The 23573-nt window shown below is 38.1% G+C and overlaps 2 protein-coding genes across 2 annotated transcripts in view; one reads left to right on the top strand and one right to left on the bottom strand.

The window, feature by feature from the left end:
* TTN (titin) overlaps positions 1-11360 on the top strand; it is a 238349-nt gene extending 226989 nt beyond the window's left edge. Inside the window, 7 exon segments of the mRNA XM_031058521.1 lie at positions 205-780; positions 873-1178; positions 1841-2434; positions 2550-8491; positions 8580-8733; positions 9666-9959; positions 10084-11360. Of these exon segments, the coding sequence (XP_030914381.1) occupies positions 205-780; positions 873-1178; positions 1841-2434; positions 2550-8491; positions 8580-8733; positions 9666-9959; positions 10084-10382 (8165 nt within the window). The 3' untranslated portion in view covers positions 10383-11360.
* Positions 11361-14660: 3300 nt separating this feature from the next.
* On the bottom strand, positions 14661-22388 carry PLEKHA3 (pleckstrin homology domain containing A3). Its single transcript, XM_031057997.1, has 7 exons — positions 22271-22388; positions 21016-21171; positions 20231-20367; positions 19104-19268; positions 17916-17959; positions 17231-17346; positions 14661-16510 (listed from the first exon to the last, which is right to left on the bottom strand). The coding sequence occupies exons 1-7, from the start codon at positions 22290-22292 to the stop codon at positions 16383-16385; spliced, it is 768 nt and encodes a 255-aa protein (XP_030913857.1). The 5' UTR covers positions 22293-22388; the 3' UTR covers positions 14661-16382.
* Positions 22389-23573: the final 1185 nt, after the last annotated feature.

Here is a 23573-nt window from a genome sequence, read left to right as displayed (position 1 = left end):
TGTAATACCGCTACATCATAAACCATGGTGCTGCATTTAAGATGCTGCCTATTTGTTTTATGTGATATTTGCTAACATGACTATCCCAAAGGACAGTCTCTCAAGAGGATCAAGTATAAATGAAAACTAATTTACAGTAATATAGTAATAGAGGAAAATGTCATAGTAATCATCATTATTTTCTTCTTATGTTCTTTGTCACAGCTGGAGAAGCACCTGCCATTAAAAAAGAAATGCAGGATGTTACAACTAAACTGGGTGAAGCAGCTCAGCTGACATGCCAGATTGTTGGGAGACCTTTGCCTGATATTAAATGGTACCGCTTTGGCAAAGAGCTGGTACAAAGCAGAAAATACAAAATGTCGTCTGATGGACGTAATCATACACTGACAGTAATGACAGATGAACAGGAGGATGAAGGTCTCTACACTTGTATGGCTACCAATGATGTTGGAGAAATTGAAACTAGTGGCAAGCTATTGTTGCAGGCTCCTCCTCAGTTCCACCCTGGCTTCCCATTGAAAGAGAAATACTATGCAGGTGCAGGTGGCACCCTCCGCCTTCATGTTGTGTATATTGGCCGGCCAGTACCAGCAATAACTTGGTTCCATGGCAACAAGCCTTTGAGAGGATCAGAAACAATTACTATTGAGAACACAGAACAGTATACTCATCTTGCTATTAAGAATGTCCAGCACAAGACTCACGCTGGGAAGTACAAAGTACAACTCAGTAACACATTTGGAACAGTTGACACTGTACTTAATGTGGAAATACAAGGTAATTAATTTTCTTTTCAGTATCTTGTGGAATATTTTTTTCAAACATTGACTGGAAAAACAAATAAAAATTTTGTGCTTTTTCTTGTACAGATAAACCAGATAAACCAGTAGGACCAATTGTTATAGAGTCTATACTGAAGAATTCTGTCGTGATAAGCTGGAAACCACCAGAGGATGATGGAGGCGTTATGATAACCAATTACATCATAGAGAAACGTGAAGCCAAGGAAGGAACAGAATGGCAACTTGTGTCTTCAAGTATTTCAGGCACAACCTGTAGAATTGTTAACCTAACTGAAAATGCAGGCTATTATTTCCGTGTTTCTGCTCAGAATATGTACGGCATTAGTGAAGCACTGGAGGTCTCATCAGTAGTTTTTATAAAGCCTCCATTTGGTAAGTAGAGCCTAAAATATCAATGCCTGTACGCCCCTGTGTTTTCATTTAAGCCCAGCCCCACACAGCTGTTTGATCACTGCCCCACCTGTTGGATCAGGGGAGAATTAGAAGGGTAAAAGCTGAAAAACTCTTGGGTTGAGATAAAGACAGTTTATTGGGAAAAGGAATAGCTGTGTGCACCAGCAATGCAAAATAAGGAATTCATTCCCTGCTTCCCATGTGTTCAGCCATCTCCAGGAGAGCAGGGCCCCCATCACACGTAACAGTGGCTTGAGAAGACAAATGCCATCACTTTCAATGTCCCACCCTTCCCCCCTTTTATTACTAAGCATGGTGTCATATGTCTGGAATATCCCTTTAGTCAGCTGGGCTCACCTGTCCTGGCTGTGTCTCCTCTCACCTTCCCAGCCACCCCCAACTTCCTCACCAACATGGCAGTGAGAAAAAGAAGAGATGGCCTTGTCTCTGTGTAACCTCTGCTCAGCAATAACAAGAACATCTCTGTATTATCAACCCTGTGTTCAGCACAAATCCAAAACACAGCCCCACAGTAGCTATTGTGAAAAAAGTTAACTCTACCCCAGCCAAAACCAGCATACCCTGTAATTAATTAGTAAGGCAAGCTCACTTCAGTTTTTGAACTTTGTTATTCTTTACAGATAAACCAGGACAACCTGGCCAGCCAGTAGCAAGTGCTGTCACAAAGGATTCTTGTGTTGTCTCATGGAAACCACCTGCAAGTGATGGTGGTGCAAAGATTAGAACTTACTATCTTGAGAAGCGTGAGAAAAAACAAAACAAGTGGATTTCTGTAACAACCGATGAAATTCGTGAAACAGTCTACTCTGTGAAAGATCTTATTGAAGGTCTTGAATATGAGTTCCGTGTAAAATGTGAAAATCTTGGTGGTGAAAGTGAGTGGAGTGAGGTATCTGAACCAGTCATTCCAAAATCTGATGTACCAATTAAAGCTCCACATTTCAAGGAAGAACTAAGGAATCTGAATGTGAAATTTCAAGCTAATGCCACATTTGTCTGCAAAGTCACTGGTCATCCTAAGCCGATTGTCAAGTGGTACAGACAGGGCAAAGAAATCATGCCAGATGGGGAAAAGATCAAGATACAGGAATTCAAGGGAGGATATTACCAGCTGGTCATCACGAATGTAACAGATGATGATGCCACAGTATATCAAGTTAGAGCTACCAACCAAGGAGGATCTGTGTCTGGCACTGCCTCTCTGGATGTTGAAGGTGAATGAAGGGTCTTGATAATCAAGACAAATTCATTTTAATTTTGAATATTTAGACTGTTGATGCTCTTCTCATGTGCTTTTGGTTACGTTTTTTCTTCCTCTTTCTATTCCAGTTCCTGCAAAGATTCATTTGCCCAAAAACTTGGAAGGCATGGGAGCTGTTCACGCCCTCCGAGGGGAAGTGGTGAGCATCAAGATTCCATTCAGTGGCAAGCCACCCCCTGTGATCACATGGCAGAAGGGACAAGATCTCATAGATACTAATGGACACTACCAAGTCATTGTTACACGGTCATTCACATCTCTTGTTTTCCCAAATGGTGTTGACAGGAAAGATGCAGGGTTTTACATTGTTTGTGCCAAAAACAGATTTGGAATTGATCAAAAAACAGTTGAATTAGATGTGGCTGATGTGCCTGATCCACCAAGAGGTTTGAAGGTAACTGACGTTTCAAGGGATTCAGTCAACTTAACCTGGAATGAACCAGCTACTGATGGTGGAAGCAGGATCATAAACTACATTGTTGAGAAACGTGCTACAACAGCAGAGCGATGGATTCGTGTTGCACAAGCTCGTGATACACGATACACAGTGGTGAACCTATTTGGCAAGACCACCTACCAGTTCCGTGTAATTGCAGAGAACAAGTTTGGCCAAAGTCAGCCTTCTGAACCTACTGATCCAATTGTAACAAAGGAAGATAAGACCAGAGTATTGAACTATGATGAAGAAGTTGATGAAACCAGAGAAATTACGGCAGCTAAAGCAGGTCACTATTCTACAAAGGAGCTCTATGACAAATACATGATTGCAGAAGAACTTGGACGTGGGCAGTTTGGTATTGCACACCGCTGTGTTGAGGCAGTTTCAAAAAAGACTTACCTGGCCAAATTTGTCAAAGTAAAGGGTGCAGACCAAGTTTTGGTAAAGAAAGAAATTTCCATCCTAAACATTGCTAGGCACCGAAATATCCTGTATCTTCATGAGTCATTTGAGAGCCTAGAAGAGTTGGTCATGATCTTTGAATTCATTTCTGGGGTTGACATCTTTGAAAGAATTAGCACAGCTTCATTCGAACTTAATGAAAGAGAAATAGTAAATTACGTACGCCAGGTCTGTGATGCACTAGAATTTTTACATCGTCATAGCATTGGACATTTTGATATTAAACCAGACAATATTATTTACTTCACAAGAAGAAGCTCTGTAATTAAAATTGTTGAATTTGGTCAAGCCAGACAGCTGAGGCCTGGAGACAGCTTTAGACTCCAGTTCACTGCTCCTGAATATTATGCACCTGAAGTACATCACCATGACTTGGTCAGCACAGCTACAGACATGTGGTCAGTTGGTGCTCTAACATACATACTTCTCAGTGGCCTTAACCCTTTCATTGCTGAAACAAACCAACAAGTTATTGAAAATATTCTAAATGCTGAATACAGCTTTGAGGATGAAGCATTCAAAGACGTAAGCATCGAAGCCATGGACTTCATTGATCGCCTACTTGTAAAGGAAAGAAAATCTCGGATGACAGCTGCTGAAGCGCTTAATCACGTGTGGCTAAAACAGCAGACAGAAAAGACCAGCACCAAAACTATTAAGACCCTAAGGCACAGGCGTTACTATCAAACTCTAGTAAAGAAGGAGTGGAACACAGTTGTGTCAGTAGCCCGCATTTCCTGTGGAGGCGCAATTAGATCCCAGAAAGGCATAACAGTGGCTAAAGTTAAAGTTGCCCCAATAGACATTGGGCCTATTGCTGGGCAGATAAAGCATAATGTTGCAGAAGAAGGAGGCCATGCTAAATATGTATGTACAATTGAAAACTATGATGAGTCCACACAAGTCACATGGTACTTTGGTATGAGACAATTAGAAAACAATGAGAAATACGAAATCAAATATGAAGATGGTGTGGCAACCATGTATGTCAAAGATGTTTCTAAATCAGATGATGGTACCTACAGATGCAAGGTGGTGAATGATTATGGTGAGGACAGCTCTTATGCAGAACTTTTTGTTAAAGGTGTGAGAGAAATTTCTGAGCACTACAGATGCAGAACTGTTAGAAAAGTGAAACGACGGGTTGATACTATGAGACTATTAGAGCATCCCCCAGAATTTACTCTGCCTTTGTATAACCGCACTGCATATGTTGGAGAAAATGTCAGGTTTGGAGTAACTATAACAGTTCACCCAGAACCTCGCTTAACATGGTACAAATCAGGCCAGAAAATCAAACCTGGGGATGATGATAGGAAGTATACTTTCGAATCAGACAAGGGTCTTTATCAACTTGTCATCAATAATGTCACTGAAGAGGATGATGCTGAATACAGTATTGTGGCACGCAATAAATACGGTGAAGACAGCTGCAAAGCTAAGCTGACTGTGATTCCGCATCCCCCTCCAGCAGATGCCACACTCAGGCCAATGTTTAAAAGACTGCTGGCAAATGCTGAATGTCAAGAAGGCCAAAATGTCAGTTTTGAGATCAGGGTATCTGGTGTGCCAAAACCAACATTGACATGGGAGAAAGATGGTCAACCTCTATCCTTTGGTCCCAACTTTGATATAATTCATGAAGGTTTAGATTACTATGCTTTGCACATCAGAGATACTTTACCAGAAGACAGTGGCTACTACAGAGTTACTGCTACCAACAGTGCTGGATCTACAAGCTGTCAGGCTTATCTAAAAGTTGAACGCTTGAAATATGTCAAGCGTGAGTACAAGACAGAAGAAGAGCGGGAGAAACATGTACAGAGGCAAATTGACAAGACCTTACGAATGGCAGAAATCCTTTCTGGGGTTGAAGCTGTTCCATTGACACAAACTGCACAAGAGGCTCTCAGAGAAGCTGCTATCTTATATAAACCAGCTGTTAGCACAAAGACTGTTAAAGGTGAATATGAAGTTCAGAAAGAAGAAAAGAAGGAGAAGGAGGAAAGGAGACTTCGTATGCCATATGAGATCCCAGAGCCTCGCAAACATGCTGCTCTTGAGGAAGATCAGCAAATTAAACACTTTGTGCCTCTGTCAGACATGAAGTGGTACAAGAGGCTGCGTGACCAGTATGAAATGCCAGGAAAACTTGAGAGGACTGTTCAGAAACGCCAGAAACGCATACGTCTTTCCAGGTGGGAGCAATTCTATGTGATGCCACTGCCTCGCATTTCTGATCAGTACAAGCCTAAATGGCGCATACCAAAGCTGACACAAGACGATCTTGAAATTGTGAGACCAGCACGCCGGCGTACCCCATCTCCAGAGTATGAATATCACTATAGACCAAGAAGACGCTCGCTTGGTGACTTGTCTGATGAGGAATTGCTCATGCCGATAGATGACTACTTAGCCATGAAGAGAACTGAAGAGGAAAGACTGCGCCTTGAAGAGGAGCTGGAGTTAGGCTTTTCTGCTTCCCCACCAAGTAGAAGCCCCCCACGCTTTGAACTGTCTGCCCTTCGATATTCTACTGCAGGAGCACAGGTCAGTTCAGAGGAAGAAAGAAAAAGAGAGCTGAGGTATTCAAGCTATCACATTCCAACTAAAGCTGAGACAAGTGCAAGCTATGCAGAGCTTCGTCAACGTCATGATAGGGCTGCCTACAGACCACCTAAACAAAAGCAAAGAATAATGGATGAGCGGGAGGATGAAGAATTGCTCCGGCCTGTTGGCACTGATCAGCGACTCTCTGGATACAGGAGTGAGCTTAAATACATGGCAGAGGAAGAAAAGAGTAGACTCAGGAGAAGGAGGGAAAGAGAAAGAACTGAGATCACATCAGAAGAAGAAGAAGAAATAGAAATGGTGCAATATGCTCGCAGGGAATTTTCACCTTCCTCTAGATTACTAAGGAGAAGAAGATCCCTTTCTCCAACTTACATTGAGTTGATGCGTCCTGTATCTGAATTAATTCGACCTCGCTCACGGCCTCCTGAAGAAAGTGAGAGAAGATCCCCAACACCAGAGAGAACTCGACCACGCTCACCTAGCCCAGTTTCTAGTGAAAGATCTCTCTCCCGGTTTGAGAGGATGGCAAGATTTGATATATTTTCTAGATACGAGTCCATGAAATCTGCTCTGAAAACTCAAAAAACGATGGAAAGGAAATACGAAGTGCTGACTCAGCAGCCTTTCACCCTTGACCATGCTCCTCGCATTACCCTGAGGATGCGCTCACACCGGGTACCATGTGGCCATAATACTAGGTTCATTCTCAATGTCCAGTCAAAACCAACCGCCGAAGTGAAATGGTACCACAACGGTATTGAGCTCCAAGAGAGCAGTAAGATACACTTCACCAATACGAGTGGTGTATTAACTCTGGAGATTCTCGACTGCCACATTGATGACAGTGGAACATACCGAGCTGTATGCACAAACTACAAAGGGGAATGCTCTGATTATGCAACACTAGATGTTACTGGAGGAGATTACACTACATACTCTTCCCAGAGGAGAGATGAAGAAGTACCAAGGTCAATTTTGCCTGACTTGACAAAAACAGAGGCATATGCAATCTCCTCGTTTAAGAAAGCTTCTGAAACAGAAGCAAGTTCCTCAGTAAGAGAGGTCAAATCAGAAGTGTCATCAACAAGAGAATCACTTTTATCTTATGAACACTATGCTGCTTCTGAAGAAAAAGTCACTGCAGCTGAAAAAAAATCACTGGAAGAAAGGACTTCACACAAAGCATTTAAAAGCACCCTGCCAGCAACAATCCTTACAAAGCCACGGTCAATCACAGTTTCTGAAGGGGAGACTGCAAGATTTTCCTGTGATGTTGATGGTGAACCAGCACCAACAATAACATGGCTCCGTGCAGGTCAACCTATTGTTTCTTCAAGGCGCTTCCAAGTAACACGAACACAGTACAAGTCTACCTTTGAAATTTCTTCCGTCCAGATATCCGATGAAGGAAGTTACACTGTTGTGGTGGAAAACTCTGAAGGAAGACAGGAAGCCCATTTTACTTTGACCATTCAAAGAACAAAAATTCCTGAAAAAACAATTACATCACCTCCAAGGATCAAATCCCCTGAGCCTCGTGTAAAGTCACCAGAGCCAGTTAAGTCCCCTAAACGAGTGAAATCTCCTGAACCCATCAGCAGTCCCCCAAAAGCTAAGTTACCACCTGCAGACAAAATGGTAACAGAGAAAGTACAATTACCAACTGCTTCTCCACCAAAGATTAAACAACATCTGAAAGCAGAAACTCTTGGAGATAAGGTAAAGTTATCCTGTGCAGTTGAAAGCAATGTTTTAAGTGTCAGAGAAGTGGCTTGGTATAAGGATGGTAAAAAACTGAAAGAAGACCATCATTTCAAGTTTCATTATGCAGCAGATGGCACTTATGAGCTCAAAATCCATGAGCTCATGGAATCTGATAAAGGAGAATACACCTGTGAAATTATTGGGGAAGGAGGTGTTTCAAAAACTAACTTCCAGTTTACTGGCCAAGTATTTAAAAATATCTATTCCCAGGTAAGAGGTGTAACTGAATCTCATAAAACAGTTCAGAAAGAAGATGAGTTACTGGTTTCTAGCCAGAAGAAATCAGTAGTGGCAACTGAAGAGAAATCTGCAGTTCAAGAAGTCATTAAAAAGTCAGTTGTTACAGAAGATGTCAGACAAATGAAAGCAGAAATTACAGCTTCTTCAACTAAAATGACAATGTCTGAAGGGCAAAAAGTGACAGTGAAGGCCAACATTCCTGGCGCCTCTGAAGTAAAATGGGTGCTGAATGGAATGGAGCTGAGAAATTCAGATGATTACAGATACGGTGTTTCTGGAAGTGATCACACGCTAACTATCAAAAAGGCCAGTAATAAGGATGAAGGTATACTCACCTGTGAGGGTAAAACTGATGAAGGCATTATTAAATACCAGTATGTTGTGACCCTTTCTAAAGAGCGCTCCAGTGAACCAGCATTCATCATGCAGCCGAAGTCTCAAAATGTCAATGAAGGACAAGACGTGTTGTTTACCTGTGAAGTCTCTGGGGAGCCTTCTCCTGAAGTTGAGTGGTTAAAGAATAATCAACCTGTAAGTAATAATTTAATATGTTTACTTGTAAAAATAGAATTATTCATAAAATTTATCTTAATGAAACCATTTTTGTTCCCCTCCTTAGATTGCAGTTTCATCGCATCTCAGAGTATCTCGCTCTAAAAATATATATTCTCTTGAGATTCGAAATGCCACTGTGAGTGACACTGGAAAATACACAGTCAAGGCAAAAAATTACCATGGGCAGTGTTCTGCTACAGCATCTTTAACTGTACTCCGTAAGTTTGTTCTTCAGATTTTGTGTTCAGAATAGTCACAACTTTTTGCTGTGCTGTGTCTACTAAAATGACTTACAATAAAATCCACTGGCAGTGTTGACTTCAGTATTTTAAGACATTCATCTTTCTTTTAAATATTACATATGCAGCCCTAAAACAGCATTAGAAATCTTTTTAACACCCAGAGTAGCACAGAAGTGCTCTATTACATCAACAGGTGCATGGTAAAAGAAAGCTATAAGCATTTGTTCTAGGATGAGTATGTTAAGACCTTGGTGCTGGTAATTATTCTTTCCTCATTTACTAAAAAAATCTGTTACAAAAAAATGAAGTCATTCCACAGTTAAAGATTTTTATGGCAGCTTAATTGAACTGGGTTTACTATTTTATTGGCTATACCATATCCCAGTTCCTAGCATCAAGGTGTGGTTGTGATTTGCTTGCATGACTGTGTGTGGGTTTAAAGCAAAGCTGCAGTGATTGAGCTTTCCTGATGCCCTTTATAGCTACAAGACAATGCAGTGAAATACAGATTTTACTATTCTGTGTTTTTAAGAACTTGAAATTGTTTCACAGCTTCTACAAATATGAACTGAGCACACACAATTAATTTCTCAGTGTCTAATTCTAATAATTGTTCTAATAAGAAACACTGCGTGATGACCTGTTTTTTCTTAAGTATGTATGGTTTTCCTTGAAGCTCATACATACTGTAAGTTTCATTGCCTATTTTTTAATTTCTAAATTACTGCTTGTGATTTGGATATCTTGACTCAAATGATTGTAAACAAATGTATACTCCACTGCAGTTTTCCACTGAAAGCAACATATGCCATCTTCATTTCTGTAAAATTAACCATATAGAACTGCATGACTTTGTTAGTTAATGTGATGTTGTTACTTTTTCCTTCTATGTTTGCAATGCTCCTCAGCTCTAGTTGAAGAACCTCCGAAAGAGGTAGTATTGAAGACCAGTGGCGACGCAAGCATGCACGAAAGTTTTTCTTCTCAGTCCTTTCAAATGGCTTCTTCTAAACAAGAGGCTTCATTCAGCAGTTTCAGCAGTAGCAGCATGACTGAAATGAAATTTGAAAGCATGTCTGCCAAAAGCATGTCCTCCATGAAAGAATCCTTTGTAGAGATGAGCTCCAGCAGTATTATGGGGAAATCTAGCATGGCTCAACTGGAGAGTTCAACTAGTAAAATGCTTAAATCAGGTCTGAGAGGTGAGCATTACATTTATTGGTAGAGTTAGTGCTTCAGCTATCCTGAAGTAGTCCTCAGAGTAAAGCTGCTTCATGGCTTAGTGAAAATAGACTAACTTGGTATTTCTTCTCCTGTTTTATAAAGGAGTACCACCCAAAATTGAAGCTCTCCCATCTGATATCAGCATTGAGGAAGGAAAAGTTCTTACACTATCCTGCGCCTTTTCGGGTGAACCTGCTCCTGAAATAACATGGTACTGCAGAGGGAGAAAAATTACCAGTCAGGACCAGCAAGGCAGATTCCACATCGAAACCAGTGAAGATCTAACCACCCTGATCATCATGGATGTCCAGAAGAACGACGGTGGACTTTATACTCTGAATTTAGGGAATGAATTTGGTACCGATTCTGCCACTGTGACTATAAATATCCGATCACCTTAGAGAGCTTAATCTGTATTATTTACACTTGTATTTTTACAAGTGATTCATATATGGACTGAAATATCTGATATGTAAATATAAAAGAAAAATATTTTTTTACCTACCTGAACGAGACAAAGTCCAGATCTATACATTATGACTTATAGTCATTATTGACCTAAGAATTTAAACCACTTTTTTCACTGACATGTACATACTGTATATAGCCGAAGTTAACGGTTATGAAGTTTTGTACCGCTTATTTTATGACATTTTGAAATGTAACTTTTGGAACTAATAGTTGGCAGGGGAAAGTTTCCTAGCAAACGACTACCCTGCTCAACATTTAACTAATTTTTGCGCCTCAACTCATTGTTGATGTCTAAGAATGCCTCAACAGGTAGAGAGGCTCCCTGTTGAAGATTACCTACACCTAAGACATGATACTGTGCACAGTATTTCATACGTGCACAAATATTTATGTTGAATCAGAAATGTAAGGCATTGGTGATGTTTGCAATTACCCTCCTGTAAGCATTGCTTTAATGTTTTACATTGGATCTGATTATGTCATAATTTTCCTACCTGACTGACAATTTCTGGACAAAGTGCGAGCGGCCAGCACTTTGTTCACCCACTGTGTACTGTTTCTGACATACTGACTGCCTGAATAGCTTTTAAAAAAGTAACATCACCTGGCCATCCCCTTAATCAACAAAGCTATTTAGGTATTCAAGTGCAGCAGCAGTACCCCATCTCGGAGGTTCTTAGGGTGCAGTGAGTGAGTTTGTGTGGTAGTATTAGACACCCAGTAGTCACTTCCAGGCAACTAAGCAATGAACCACAGTTTGAAAACAAACTGTTGCTACAACATCAAATACCAGCCTGCACTTCAATTTGCTTTAGTTCTCCTAATGTAGTAATAGAGCTTAGTAGCTGTTGAACCTCCTTGAGATAGAATTGTTCATTTGAAATAAAGCATGCTTTCTGCACCATAAAGTCTGTTGACTCCTTCTTTATTTATTACGCTGCTTTTACAGTTCCTGTACTGCACTACAGAAAAAGAGTTGCTGAAACAAAAGATGAGACAGAAATGCAGTTCTCCAATGTAAACCAGGTAGTTAACTGTTGACAATCCAGCCATCTGTCAAAAATAGCCTATCCGCCAGCCAGCCTTGGAAAGTTACTTCAAAAAAAAAGTTCTTCATAGGTTCCTTATTGACAAAGGATAAATTCTAGCACATGTCTAAGCATTGTGCTGTTCTTACCCTTCTGTTATTTCCAGGCTTTCCTCTACACCGTCTTGGTTTTTTGGCAGCTTCAACCTGTACAGACTAGTTGACCCTAATTGCCTGGACCAACAGGCTGTCACCTGCAGTGGGTGATTAATCAATTCTTCATCCCACAAGTCAGCTGATTTATCTGTCAGAGCAAAGCCTGGCTTCACATTTGGAGGGCTGTGGGAGGGGCTGGGATATGTTATCTATGGGGAAAACAGTATCAAGGTCAAAGGAGCAAGTCTGCTTCTAGAATTCACTCTGTAGAAAAAGCTTGAGAGCAAACACATTCACAGAAATGCAACACTTCAGGAGCTGTAGAATTCTCTGAAGTGGAGCAAGAGCATTACTTAGCAAACATGATGCCATCGCTGTGATTCTCAACATATCACTAACACTAAAAAAAAACAAAACACCACAAACAAACTCAAGTTCATCAGAAGAAATAGAGCAGATAAAATGTTTAAAAACCCATTCCAAAAAGACTCACTATACAATCTTTTTTATACTTTCCTATAACCCTATATATTATCACTCTCTATCCAAATTATGCAGGAAAGCTAAGAAATAGCGACAAAACAAGGACTAAGGTAAAAATAAGGATTTCAGAAAAGCTAAGCTCTGGGTCAGGACTAATCCAAATTTTTTTGAAGTGATGGAAGCAATAATTTTAAGTATGAAAGTGTTTAAGAGGGCATGGTATTTCTTCCTTAGGGAGAAAAGTTTAAAAAATCAAGTTTAAAAGGCTGTTTATTTTAATCTTTAAACCATTCAAAGGAAAAAAAAACCCTAAAGAAAGTTTCTAGTTCTCGTTTCTTTAGATGTTTAAAAACACCCCATCCAACAAACTCAATACAAGAAAAAAATGCATAGGTACAGTCTTGTTTAGCTAACAAGTAACTTGCGTACACAGGCACATAATAAAGCTAACACTAAAAACACACTACATATTTAATTATCTCAGCAGAAAGAGATAAGTGATAGCCAGCATCTGCAGATTTAACCATGGCCTCTTCTACACAAAGGCTACTGGAAACTCAATCTCACATGGCCTCTACTGAGTCTCAAAACACTCAGTCAGTGAAGAGGAAACACGCTGTGTGTTGTTGTGTGTGATGGTGTAAGCAAGTTCATCCTGCCAGCACCTCTCTGGCCCGACTCTGCACAGCACTGCAGCAAGCACTTTCGGCAGATGAGTCACTCATGTCTAAAAATAGGATCTAAAATACTTAGGGGCTTTGCTGAAACACAGCTTGAATAGATAATGTTACAGGCCAACCAGCTGAGCCAGTGTTTTTCCACCAGACTGCTAAGCAAATGCTAACCTAGAGTGACACTGCTGGAGTCACAACCCAAAGCTTTGATATTCCATTGCACAGAACACATCCCTAAGAATAACATTTTTCAAGACAACAGATTAAGCAGCCACTGGATGAAGAGAAATAAACATTTTGAATTATTTACTTATTATACCCAGGTCAAATACTGGGATTTCTAACTATATAAACTGACATTTGCTCTCTTAGACAGACAGATCAGATCTATTGTACCATAGGACCAAGTATATAAAAATATCTCACCACTGATACAGTGTATAAAAGCCTTTGGCACTCATGTTTCCTGAGCGCTGATGCATAAGGAAAAACTTTTTAACAAAGCTCTGTGAGCTGCTGTATAAATCCTACTATAGAACTATGTATTTTCTACTAACATTTTACATGTGGCAGCCTGAGAAAAATAACTGTAATGGTGGAGAGTCATAATAACACTGAGAGATTAATTTTATTGCATTTTAGCTGGTTTTCAGACATAGACATTTCCTTTATTCAGGTATCACACCCCTTTTAAAAGTTTCTAATTTGCACCAACAGGAAAAACAGCTTACACTAGAATATTCAGTGATAGGGGTGTAGCAAAACTCAATTTTATAATTTGTGAAAATGATCTCAACAAAAACAAATAGGTGTGATTTCAATTTTTAAGTAAGGAATAACATTTTTTTGCAGAAGCAACCACTGAAGCAATCTCAAAGATTGCTTTCTCTGACGAAAAAAAGTTTAAAAAGTGAAGCTGAATTACTAAGTTGAAAGACATAATAACATTAATTTCCAGTACTTTAAAAGCCCCTGAACATTGAAATCTCAGTATTCATAGCTCTCCAAATCACTGAGTGCCTTACCATTAATTCTTTATAATTGGAGCTGGTAATTTCTAAGCATTCTATTTCTAATTATCTGATGTTAGGAACTTTAGAGATATAACTGAAGTTACTGCTTTTTATCTAAATATATGTCCCATGCTTATATTCTTTAGGTGATGAAATTTGAGCTAGTTTCAGACTGGTCTCAGAAGCATGTGAGATCAAAACTAGAAGTACTAACTACCTATGCTGTTGAGGCTCAGCTCTCATTCTGCACTAGCAAGAATGATACAATCATGCATTCCTGATAAGCTGTTCCATAAATTTGGAAATTAAATATCTAAGAGCAGCCAGGTAATTTTAGTCTGTCTTTGCATGGATCATTGTGATTCAGCCAGATAATTTTCAGAAACTATTTCTTAATTCCAGTTACCGAAAGTATGACAGCATATTATCTTCACTAATTTCACTGAAATATATTTTAGGATGTTTGGCATGGGTATCTATATAAAGGCTGATTTAATAGAAACATATCACACATATATACATAAAGCTGAAATGATGGCTTGGTGGGCCTAGAAAACCTCAAAACAGCACTGAAGTAATTACATGCAAATTTTGTGCTTGGATGTGATCACAACAACTTTTGTCTTGTGGCAGTATTTAAAATTAATACTTACTACTACATTCACTGATCAGTCTCACTTTGTTTTAGCACAACATGGAGTCCAGCCTCTTTTCTTCATAGTAGGTGGAAGCAGAAAAGGTATCTGTCACTGTGACATGTAATTAACAGTGCAGAAGCAGGCTGAAACCTCAGTGAAGTTTCAAAAAGCACTTCTGACAGTGTATTATTCAAGACAACACTCTCATTGCAGTATGTAGTTTACTTCTCTGAACATCATCTTTAATACTTATTTTTACATTTGTCATGTCATACAGAATACATTAAAGCAAACATTCAGGAAAAAATGTACAAGCATGTGTGTGGCTGATATGCATATGCCAGTTTGCATGAAAACTGACAGAACTGAGCACAAATGACAGCTCTGAGCTGGTATCCACAAATCCCTTTTACAAACCATTCTATTCCACTTGAACCTGACATAATGCTTTATAAACTGGCATTTTATATAAGGCCAACAGCTCATATGTTTTTCCTCAATATTTGGATCTATTTTGATTTAGATAAATCAGTATTCCAAAAATTTATAAGGAAAGCTCCTATTCCCATCTGTTCTTTCCAGCCTGCTTCAAATAATTTATATACACAAAAGGAAGACTAGTTAAACCAAATTAAAGATCTGATTATAAAAACAGATTTTGGTATGTGCTTGAGTACAAAAAACCCTGTACATTTATTTAGCAATTGTGTAAATCAAGAACAGTAAATGGCTTGCTTTAAGTGCTCTACAGCTAAGACTTCATAGACCAAGTTCATCCCTAAACAAACACCCCAAAAATCCCCAAAAGCTTACAATGCTAATATTAACAACCTTCTTGACCAAGGTGCTAGTAGGCACTATTGTACTATATTACTCATTAAGAGAGTCAGACTCTGACCTCACTTACAGTTAATGCAAATTTACACTGATGTAACTGAGAGCAGAATCCATCTTCTGGTGTATACCATCCTCAAATAAAGGAGCTGCAAAAACAGACCCTCCTTTTGTATAAATATGTCATAAATAAAACATACATAGATACAAATATTCATTACTACAGCAGCTTAGAACAGTCTAACGTTTCAGCTCTTGTTTTTATCACTTTGCTAAAAACACATCTTAAGTAAGCAGAGTAGATCTTAACAGCACTGTATTAATTATTTGTGATGCTACACACTCCAGAAACTATTTATGCACATTTTGAAGCTTTCAGTAGATCTTTAGACCTTTAGTAGTGAAAGTAGGTAGAAATTTTTGATGCAAAAAAGAATAAATAAATAAAAACTATTAAATATCCCATGTTTGGTACAAATACTTCATATTAAGTTATTTTTATACATTTGTTTAGAAAAATACACTAAATATGTCTACTTTCATTGCCTAAAAATATGGACTGGATTATGTATATCCTTGTGTTTTTAAAGGCAGCAATATCAATTACTGCCAAGCTGCTGGAGCAGAGCCATTAGTGCCCATTCCCACAGCCCTTACAATGGCAAAAAAAAAGCCATTGTGGGGCTAATCACAGCTCCAGGTGGATGACCTGGTACAAATGACCAAGAGGCCCATGGCACAAGTTGCATTTTCTCCAAAAAAATGAAAACTTTTTGCTGAATTTTATAATGCTTGTTTACTAACATATCGGTCAGATCTCCACACTTTTTTTAAAAAGAGCTGCATTTACAAATGTGGATGCTTATCTGTTAAAGCCATCATTTGTTCCAAAAAATGCACATTCAAACTGTGAAATATTAGGAAAATACTCTTGCAAATAAACTATATAAAGATAAAATACACTTCAAAGATAGTATTTACGTTATTCTATAAAGTGCAGAGAAATCCTTCTAAAAAGGGAAATAACTACTTCCTATAACAACAGTATAATTACAGCAGCTTTTGCATAGCATTATTTATAGAAAATTTAATACTTTCAGTTGCTTCAGGAGGAAAAGGATGAAAGAGTCTCTTCCAGTTCAGATCTTTCCTTTGACACTGATTTACTTTCTTCAGGAATGGTTGATGATACCAGATCTCCATTGACAGCACCTCTAGAACAATGGGCAGATCCTACAAAGAGATCAATTAAGTATTTAATTTTCAATCCCCGAAAGTATCATCCAATCTGTCAGTTATTGTATTTGTAAAGTATTTCCTAAATATAAGCAATCAGAAGAACTAGTCAAGTTAAAGTCTGCTTGAGAGGAGTTATAATGGAGTCAAAATGCCAGCAAGATTCAGAAGGAAAAACCACCAAAGAACTGACTACTAATTCAGCCCATCTAATCAGGAGGGACTAAATTCTGATCATGATCTTTATTATCGGCAAGGATGTGTGCCTTCAGAGCTGTGCTGTTCTCTACAAAATGCAAGAAGCCACTGAAATGAATGACTTTTCCTCAATGCACTGAGTGAACTATCCCTGCAACTCACAGAAGTCAAAAAAAGGTAATTTCTTCTGTGACAATAAGCAGGTGGCAAACAGCAATTTCCACATGACTTACCAGATAATCATTTATGTGAACAAACATCCCTTTTCTAGGTAAGTCTTAATTTTATCTTGCCAGTAATCCCATTGATTTCATATGACTACTCCAGCTGCCAGATCATTTGTAATATGGATGGAAGCCAGCCCAAGTCAACCAGGTAACAAACTATACAAGTGCTCTGATTTATAATATAGGAATCTTACAAATAAAACATTTTTCCTCATGCCAATATCAGTGCTGGTCTGAACAGGGAAATAAATTGTACTGAAAAATACAAAAACTCCCTCCCTTTTAAACTTACTCTGAGACTCTTCAGAAGGTGTATCACTGTAAGATTCTGTATCCGAATATGTTCTTCTGCGCCGCTGAGAAAATCGGTGAAGAGATGAACCTGGTTCTTTTACAGAGTGATTAATCCTACAAAGGAAGTGAGATCTATTAGTAAGCAAAATCTGTAACAATGCACACAAATTTCATATACTTTAAATTTGAAATAATTTTGGTTATTTCCCACCCAATCAATGTTATATACTTTAAATTGGAAATAACTTTAGTGCTTAGATTAAATTGTCAGGATTAATTTTTTGCTAGTCTACCATAGCAGACTAAAAATAGCACAGTCAACAATCTTAGTTTCACGACTGCAAAGCCTGAAAGTGGAAATAAAAATGAAGGAAATAATTTGAGAAATTGAAATACTGACTGAAAAATAATGTTAGCGTTTCAAGCTCTAATTTCATGAACTTGTCAAAACAAGCCATTCGCATAAAGCTTCTAGCATGATGAAATTTTGGTACTGTATTAAAAATAGCAGCTACCACCAATAGCTGATAATCTGCACCTTTTGTTTTTAATATTAGATCAATTTATGATTTTTAATTTTTTCTCCACGCAAACAATTCTTCTCACATTTTGATTTTAATGCTAGCAAGTTCAGGGAGGTCTTTTGAGACACAAGAAAAAAACCTAAGGAAACAGAAAATTACCTTTCTGAATAGCAAGGACCAGGGTGACTAATGGAACGCTTCATCTAGGGGAAAAAAAATTCCAAAGAACAAACAACACCAAAAATGTCACAAGTTACTCAGAAGAATGATATGGATATCTACATTACTCCTTACTTTATTTACAGTCTTTACAAAGAGAGATGGCAATATTTTTTTAATAACAAGCAACCACTCTCAGTTAAAAATCTGATTAAACTATATGAAAATATATGGATTGCCATAAATATTAAAAGTTTTAGAACATTCACACAGGAAATAGTTTACTACAAAAAGATGCTACCTCCTATCTATGGAATTCATTCCCTCTTTCACTGAAGCTCCTCAAGGAGCCATTGTTAATTGCTATGATGTACAGAAGTATCAAGACATTTTTCCTTTACCAAATGGAAGTTCAAATTCCTCATTACACAATAAAGCCAAATTATGCCTCTTGATTCCTTGTGGTTTCTCTGCTATTACTGTCAAATCTCTATGCATATCAAAGAAAGTTACTATTTTAAATCATAATGATCAGCTTTATAAGTAAAGTGATTGAAGATAAAGAGATGAGAGATCCATATGGAAAGAGATTCTCACAACAGAATTGCACAATACAGCTCATCTTGGAATACATACACAGAACTGAGAAAGCATTTGATTCCTCATACATTGTCCTTCTAAGGGAATTAATTGAATAGTTATGCAAGTAATATCTTTATCATGATATATCTTTTTGCTAAATAAGGGAATGATATATTAATACAAACATCTTAAATTACATACTCTGAAACATATGCTATCTTTTGAAGCTAAAGTGCTTCAAGTCACAAACCACTTAAGCAAGAGGTGAAGTTATGTAATTTTTATGATCAGTGTATAGTTAGCACTCCAAAAAAACCAAACAGTTGAACTGAGGAAAAGTTAAACCTCATTCATTTATGAGATACCTCATTACAGGGCCTTGACACATATGATAAACTACTCTGATGATGTAAAGGGTAGCAAATGCAAAGCAAAAGACTGAGAATAGAAAACTGATTTATATTTGGGACCAGTACTGATTTATAACTCAGTCAAGATTTCAACTGTGGACATCATAGCATGTAACAATAGCATACTGCCACTCCTCCCCCCACTCTAACCACCAGGATGACACTTAGAAAAGATAATATTTCAAAATGTCTAAACCATTTGAATAGGTGATGGCGACACAGGAGAAACCAAGGGATCAGGGTGAGGCAGCTGGAACATTTCTGGCTTAAACTTGGCATTAGCGATCTTCACACATTCTTCAAGTGTTGTGATAAATGTATTACATGTGGCACTAAGCAAGGAAGAGGCTTCATTCATGTTCTGAAAGTAAATGAAAGTACAAGCATAAGCAAGGAAAAACAAATAAAATATTCAAATACAACTTTCCTCCACCACCTCTCCCAGACACTAATCTCCTTTATTACCACTAAGAATTTATATTTCCCATTTTTTAAATCAAAGGAACACCTTACCATAAAGCTAATTTAAGAAAACACATGTGACAGCATTGCAATTTCTTTCTGACATCTGAATTTCTTTAGGGTAGCAGCCAACAATGCCTTACTGCAAAGCTTGTCTCAGAGTGACTAACTGGTATCAGAAGATCATTCAGTGAAACAAATGAATTGCCACAGAAGGTGTGAACAGTTTTCTCACTCTAGAGCAAGGAGCTGCAGGTCCATTTCACCTACCTAAACTGAAAACTTGCTCTGTTGTGACTAAGTGTCAACCCCTAGCTTTGCACAAAAGGACCAACAACATTGTTCACATGCTGCTCAAGAGTGCAAAGAATGAAGTCATTCACAGTTTCCAGTCCTTTCATACAAAAGTAGGAATACATTCTAGCATTGTACTTGTGCACATTCAGAGACAGATATCTACACTGCATGTTTCCAATGCCCGGAACAGTAGTTTTCATTGATAAGAAAATGGAATACCATCCCACATAAGAAAGTAAAAATGGACAAATTAAGATTGTTTCAACTACTTGAACAGAGATGCAAAACAAGACAAAATATTGTATTTCTCGTATGATAGCTCTACTGGCCTTTCAACCAAATGGCTCAGGAACACAACTGGTTCCTAACCCCTGGCGCAATTACAGTTAAACCATCCAGGTACTTTACACACAGAAAATCTCTATTAGTACGTCTACACACAAGCATCCAAAAACTGACCTTAGGTTAAGTCTCCCAACACTGGGGAGATGAATAAGGTTTAAGACAACAGTAACTTGAGGTGTATTATATAATGGAATGAAAAGAAATTCTAGAATTGTGCACCTCAATGCTGGGAGGAGAGCGAGTCTCATCATGGTGAACAAATTCTTGTATGGTATGAACTTGCTGCATCAAAAGATCACAGTAGAGACGAAGTTCAGACATTTTGGTTTTAAGAGATTCATTGGTCTCACTTATTTCTATGGAAAAAAAACGGAAATATCAATTTATTGCATACTATGTACATACACATTGTAATATTTAAGCACTTTTCATTTAAAGATCAATTTAAAAATCCACGTAAACCTCCACTTGATTTTGAGGAAAACTGGATTCTGCAATGAATCAAGAATTACACTTGAAGCAAAAAATACTTTTGGATAACTGGTGCTAATTTAATTACTATTATGAAAAAGGCACATTATCAGGAAAAATAAAGTTGAAATCTTTCTTGGCTGCTATGTAATGTTGAAAAAAATACTGGATAAAACTTATGCCACCCACCAGAATGACTGGAAACGGCTACATTAAGCCTTTCAAGAGAAATTATGGAAAAATTAATAGTTACTATAAAGAGTTAATATAACATCAGAAATGAAATGTCTTCACAACAACTACAAACAATATGTTTATTCTAGTGACAACAACACCTTGTAGTATTTCAGCTTCTTAAGATACAAGAGATCAATGGAGGTGACTTCTAACTCTTACACTGAGGGGGAATTTACCATAGAGATGACTACAAATAATTACAATTTCTATTAAAAGACTTTGTACCACAATATTTGCACTACGATTATTTGAAGAAATGTTACCTAGTAACTAGTTACTCTAGGTAACATACATACCTTTTTCTTTTTTTGTTCTGGTATCTGCTAAACAGGCTTTTGCACTCCCCAGTGCTACCAGCCATCTTTGCCTTTCAGCTGCATTAACTGCTTTCATATAGAAATGCTGCTCCCCTGGGATAATTAGCTCCATTCTTGTGTTGTCTGTTGCATGAACTTGTGATAGAAGAGGAAAAAAAATTGAAATAATAACCTCAACTGAGTAACAATCATTTATTAAATACTGCTCAAAGTGTTTTTAAATGCTTATAATAATCCCACAGTAATACAGTAAATCACAAAGCACCACTGTTAAGTAATGACAAGCCCAAAGCTGCTCAGCCTTTCTCCCCCTTTTCTTCACCAAAATAACAAAATAACAAGCAAAATCAAATGGAATGACAAAAAGAAAAAAAATTATAAAGTGATCCTCCCCTCTTTACATCACTGATTTCATCTACACTAAAGAAACACTAACAAAAAGGAACTACCACATGAAAAATTGATTGGGCCACTTGGTGGGCCATGTAAAGTAAGTTCCACTTTTTAATATGAAAGTACCCACATGACAAGCTGAGTCACCTGTGAAGATCTGGAAAAAAGTCATAGTCAACAGCAACAGGAAGCTAGAAAACACCTTGCTATTAGCCAAGGAGGCTGACCTACAGTTAGGAATACTCTAAAGACTAAACTCTTGCTTCAGAACAAACCATTCACTTACTGTCTGAAATACATCCATCGCCTGTGCATGTGCGCAGCTGCTAACAGTGACAAAAGTAAAAATTACTCAAGAAACCAAAAGACTAAATACTTCTGGTTTACAAAAATCTCCACTTTTGGATCACTGCTGCTGCTCTTCTGGAAAACTGGCTTTCATGACTCAGTCTCTATCCCTGGTCATAAGAGGAAAAAGCAGTAGAACTAAGCAGCTAGCTTAGTTCTTAACTTCAAGCACGAACCATGTGCACATAACTATTAAAAACAAAAAGTAACAAATGGTATGTTCTAAATCTCAACACAGAACTCTATTAACTATTATCATACATTAATAATTCATTATTATCTGTGATAATGAATATTATTAATATTGATAATATTAATTATTAATATCTGTGATAATTCATTATTATCTGTGAACTATGAAGCTGACACACTGGACTATAGGTAAACAAAAACAGAGGAGGAAAAATATGTGATGCAAAAATGTATGGTTGGTGATCTTTTCTATTTCCATGGCAGCTAAAATTTTCTCAAGCAGAAATCTATTAGTTCTTACCTTTTATTTCACACACAGCCATCTTTATACTTCCTTTGCTGCCTTTGCAAACATCATCCTGGGAATCATAGTATGACAATATCCCATTGTCTAAAACAAACCACCGAGGCTGCCAACCTAGAGACCAAAAATAAGAGAAAGTTTAGTCTAATTCCTAAATTGTAAATAAAATTCATCTATTTGGCTGATAAAACATTAACAAAAGAGGCAAACATTAAATTATTCTTGTAACACACCAAGAAGTAATCAATCTATGCAGTCTGAAGACCAAAGCCACTCTATAACCAGACTACTGTTATGTGAAAACCTAAAGAAGGGTTCTGAAGTTCACTGGTTTGGAGGACTACTGGCTTCCAGTAGAAGTAATCTGCATGCTAACAGTCCATGGTATGTATAGCATTCACAGCTACTGTTGAGTATTTGCTTATTGAATAACAGACTTAAAAGAGGAGCAAACACCACAAGAGTTCATTGCCTTTATCCATTTATCTTTTCCTACAGCAACGTTTTCAGTAATGTAAGTGAAAGTGACAACTTTCATTGTTTTGAAAACAACTTTTTGCTCATTCTTTCTCTCATAACCACAACTTTCCCTCTATGTGTTTTCTCTGTAGTTACTGTGAAGAAGAGACAAAGACATCAAATATCTATTTAATCACAGTACAACTGCTCCCTTTTATCAGAAGGCCCATATCTGTGGACACATAATTGCTCTGAAAAGTGCAAGATTATGCTCTGTACACTTCATTTCACAGCACATCCATATAATCCTCACAACGTGGCCCACATTTTATAATCCCTCAGAACCAAGTTTCACACCACATTCCCAACCTGCATATGCTGACACAGAATTCCCCATATGAAGTGCTGAAGAACCAGAGGGCAAAGCAGTGTAGAAAGAGGCACGATAAAGCATGGTAGGTGATCCAGTGCTGATCTGCTTGGGAGAGACAATTAGTCCTATCACAGTGGCAGAGGAGAAATGTTTCATCTTGACACCACTGCCTGCCCCAGAGGGAGATGGTGTCTCTATTACAGCAGAGGATCAGTCAAAGAGAACAAGGCAAATGCTGATATTCGGTGCACTTTTTGTCTGCAGCGCCTCCCAAAACACATTTAATGAAACTGATGTCCATCATGTGCTTTCCAGGTTGGGATACAGGAGCTCGCTGTCCCGCTGAGAGTCTCTGACTAACTCGGCAAGGCGCACTCCATGTCGCGAGAGCAGAAGGCCAGGGCCGGGCTCAGCTCCGTGCGGCTGCCAGGGCAGTGGTGGTTCACCCGGCCCGGCCGCCGCCCGCAC

Source organism: Geospiza fortis, unplaced genomic scaffold (assembly GCF_000277835.1).
Source record: "Geospiza fortis unplaced genomic scaffold, GeoFor_1.0 scaffold112, whole genome shotgun sequence".
NCBI lineage: Eukaryota > Metazoa > Chordata > Aves > Passeriformes > Thraupidae > Geospiza > Geospiza fortis.
The sequence above is the reverse complement of the archived record's forward strand: the minus strand, read 5'-3'. Positions and strand labels throughout refer to the sequence as shown.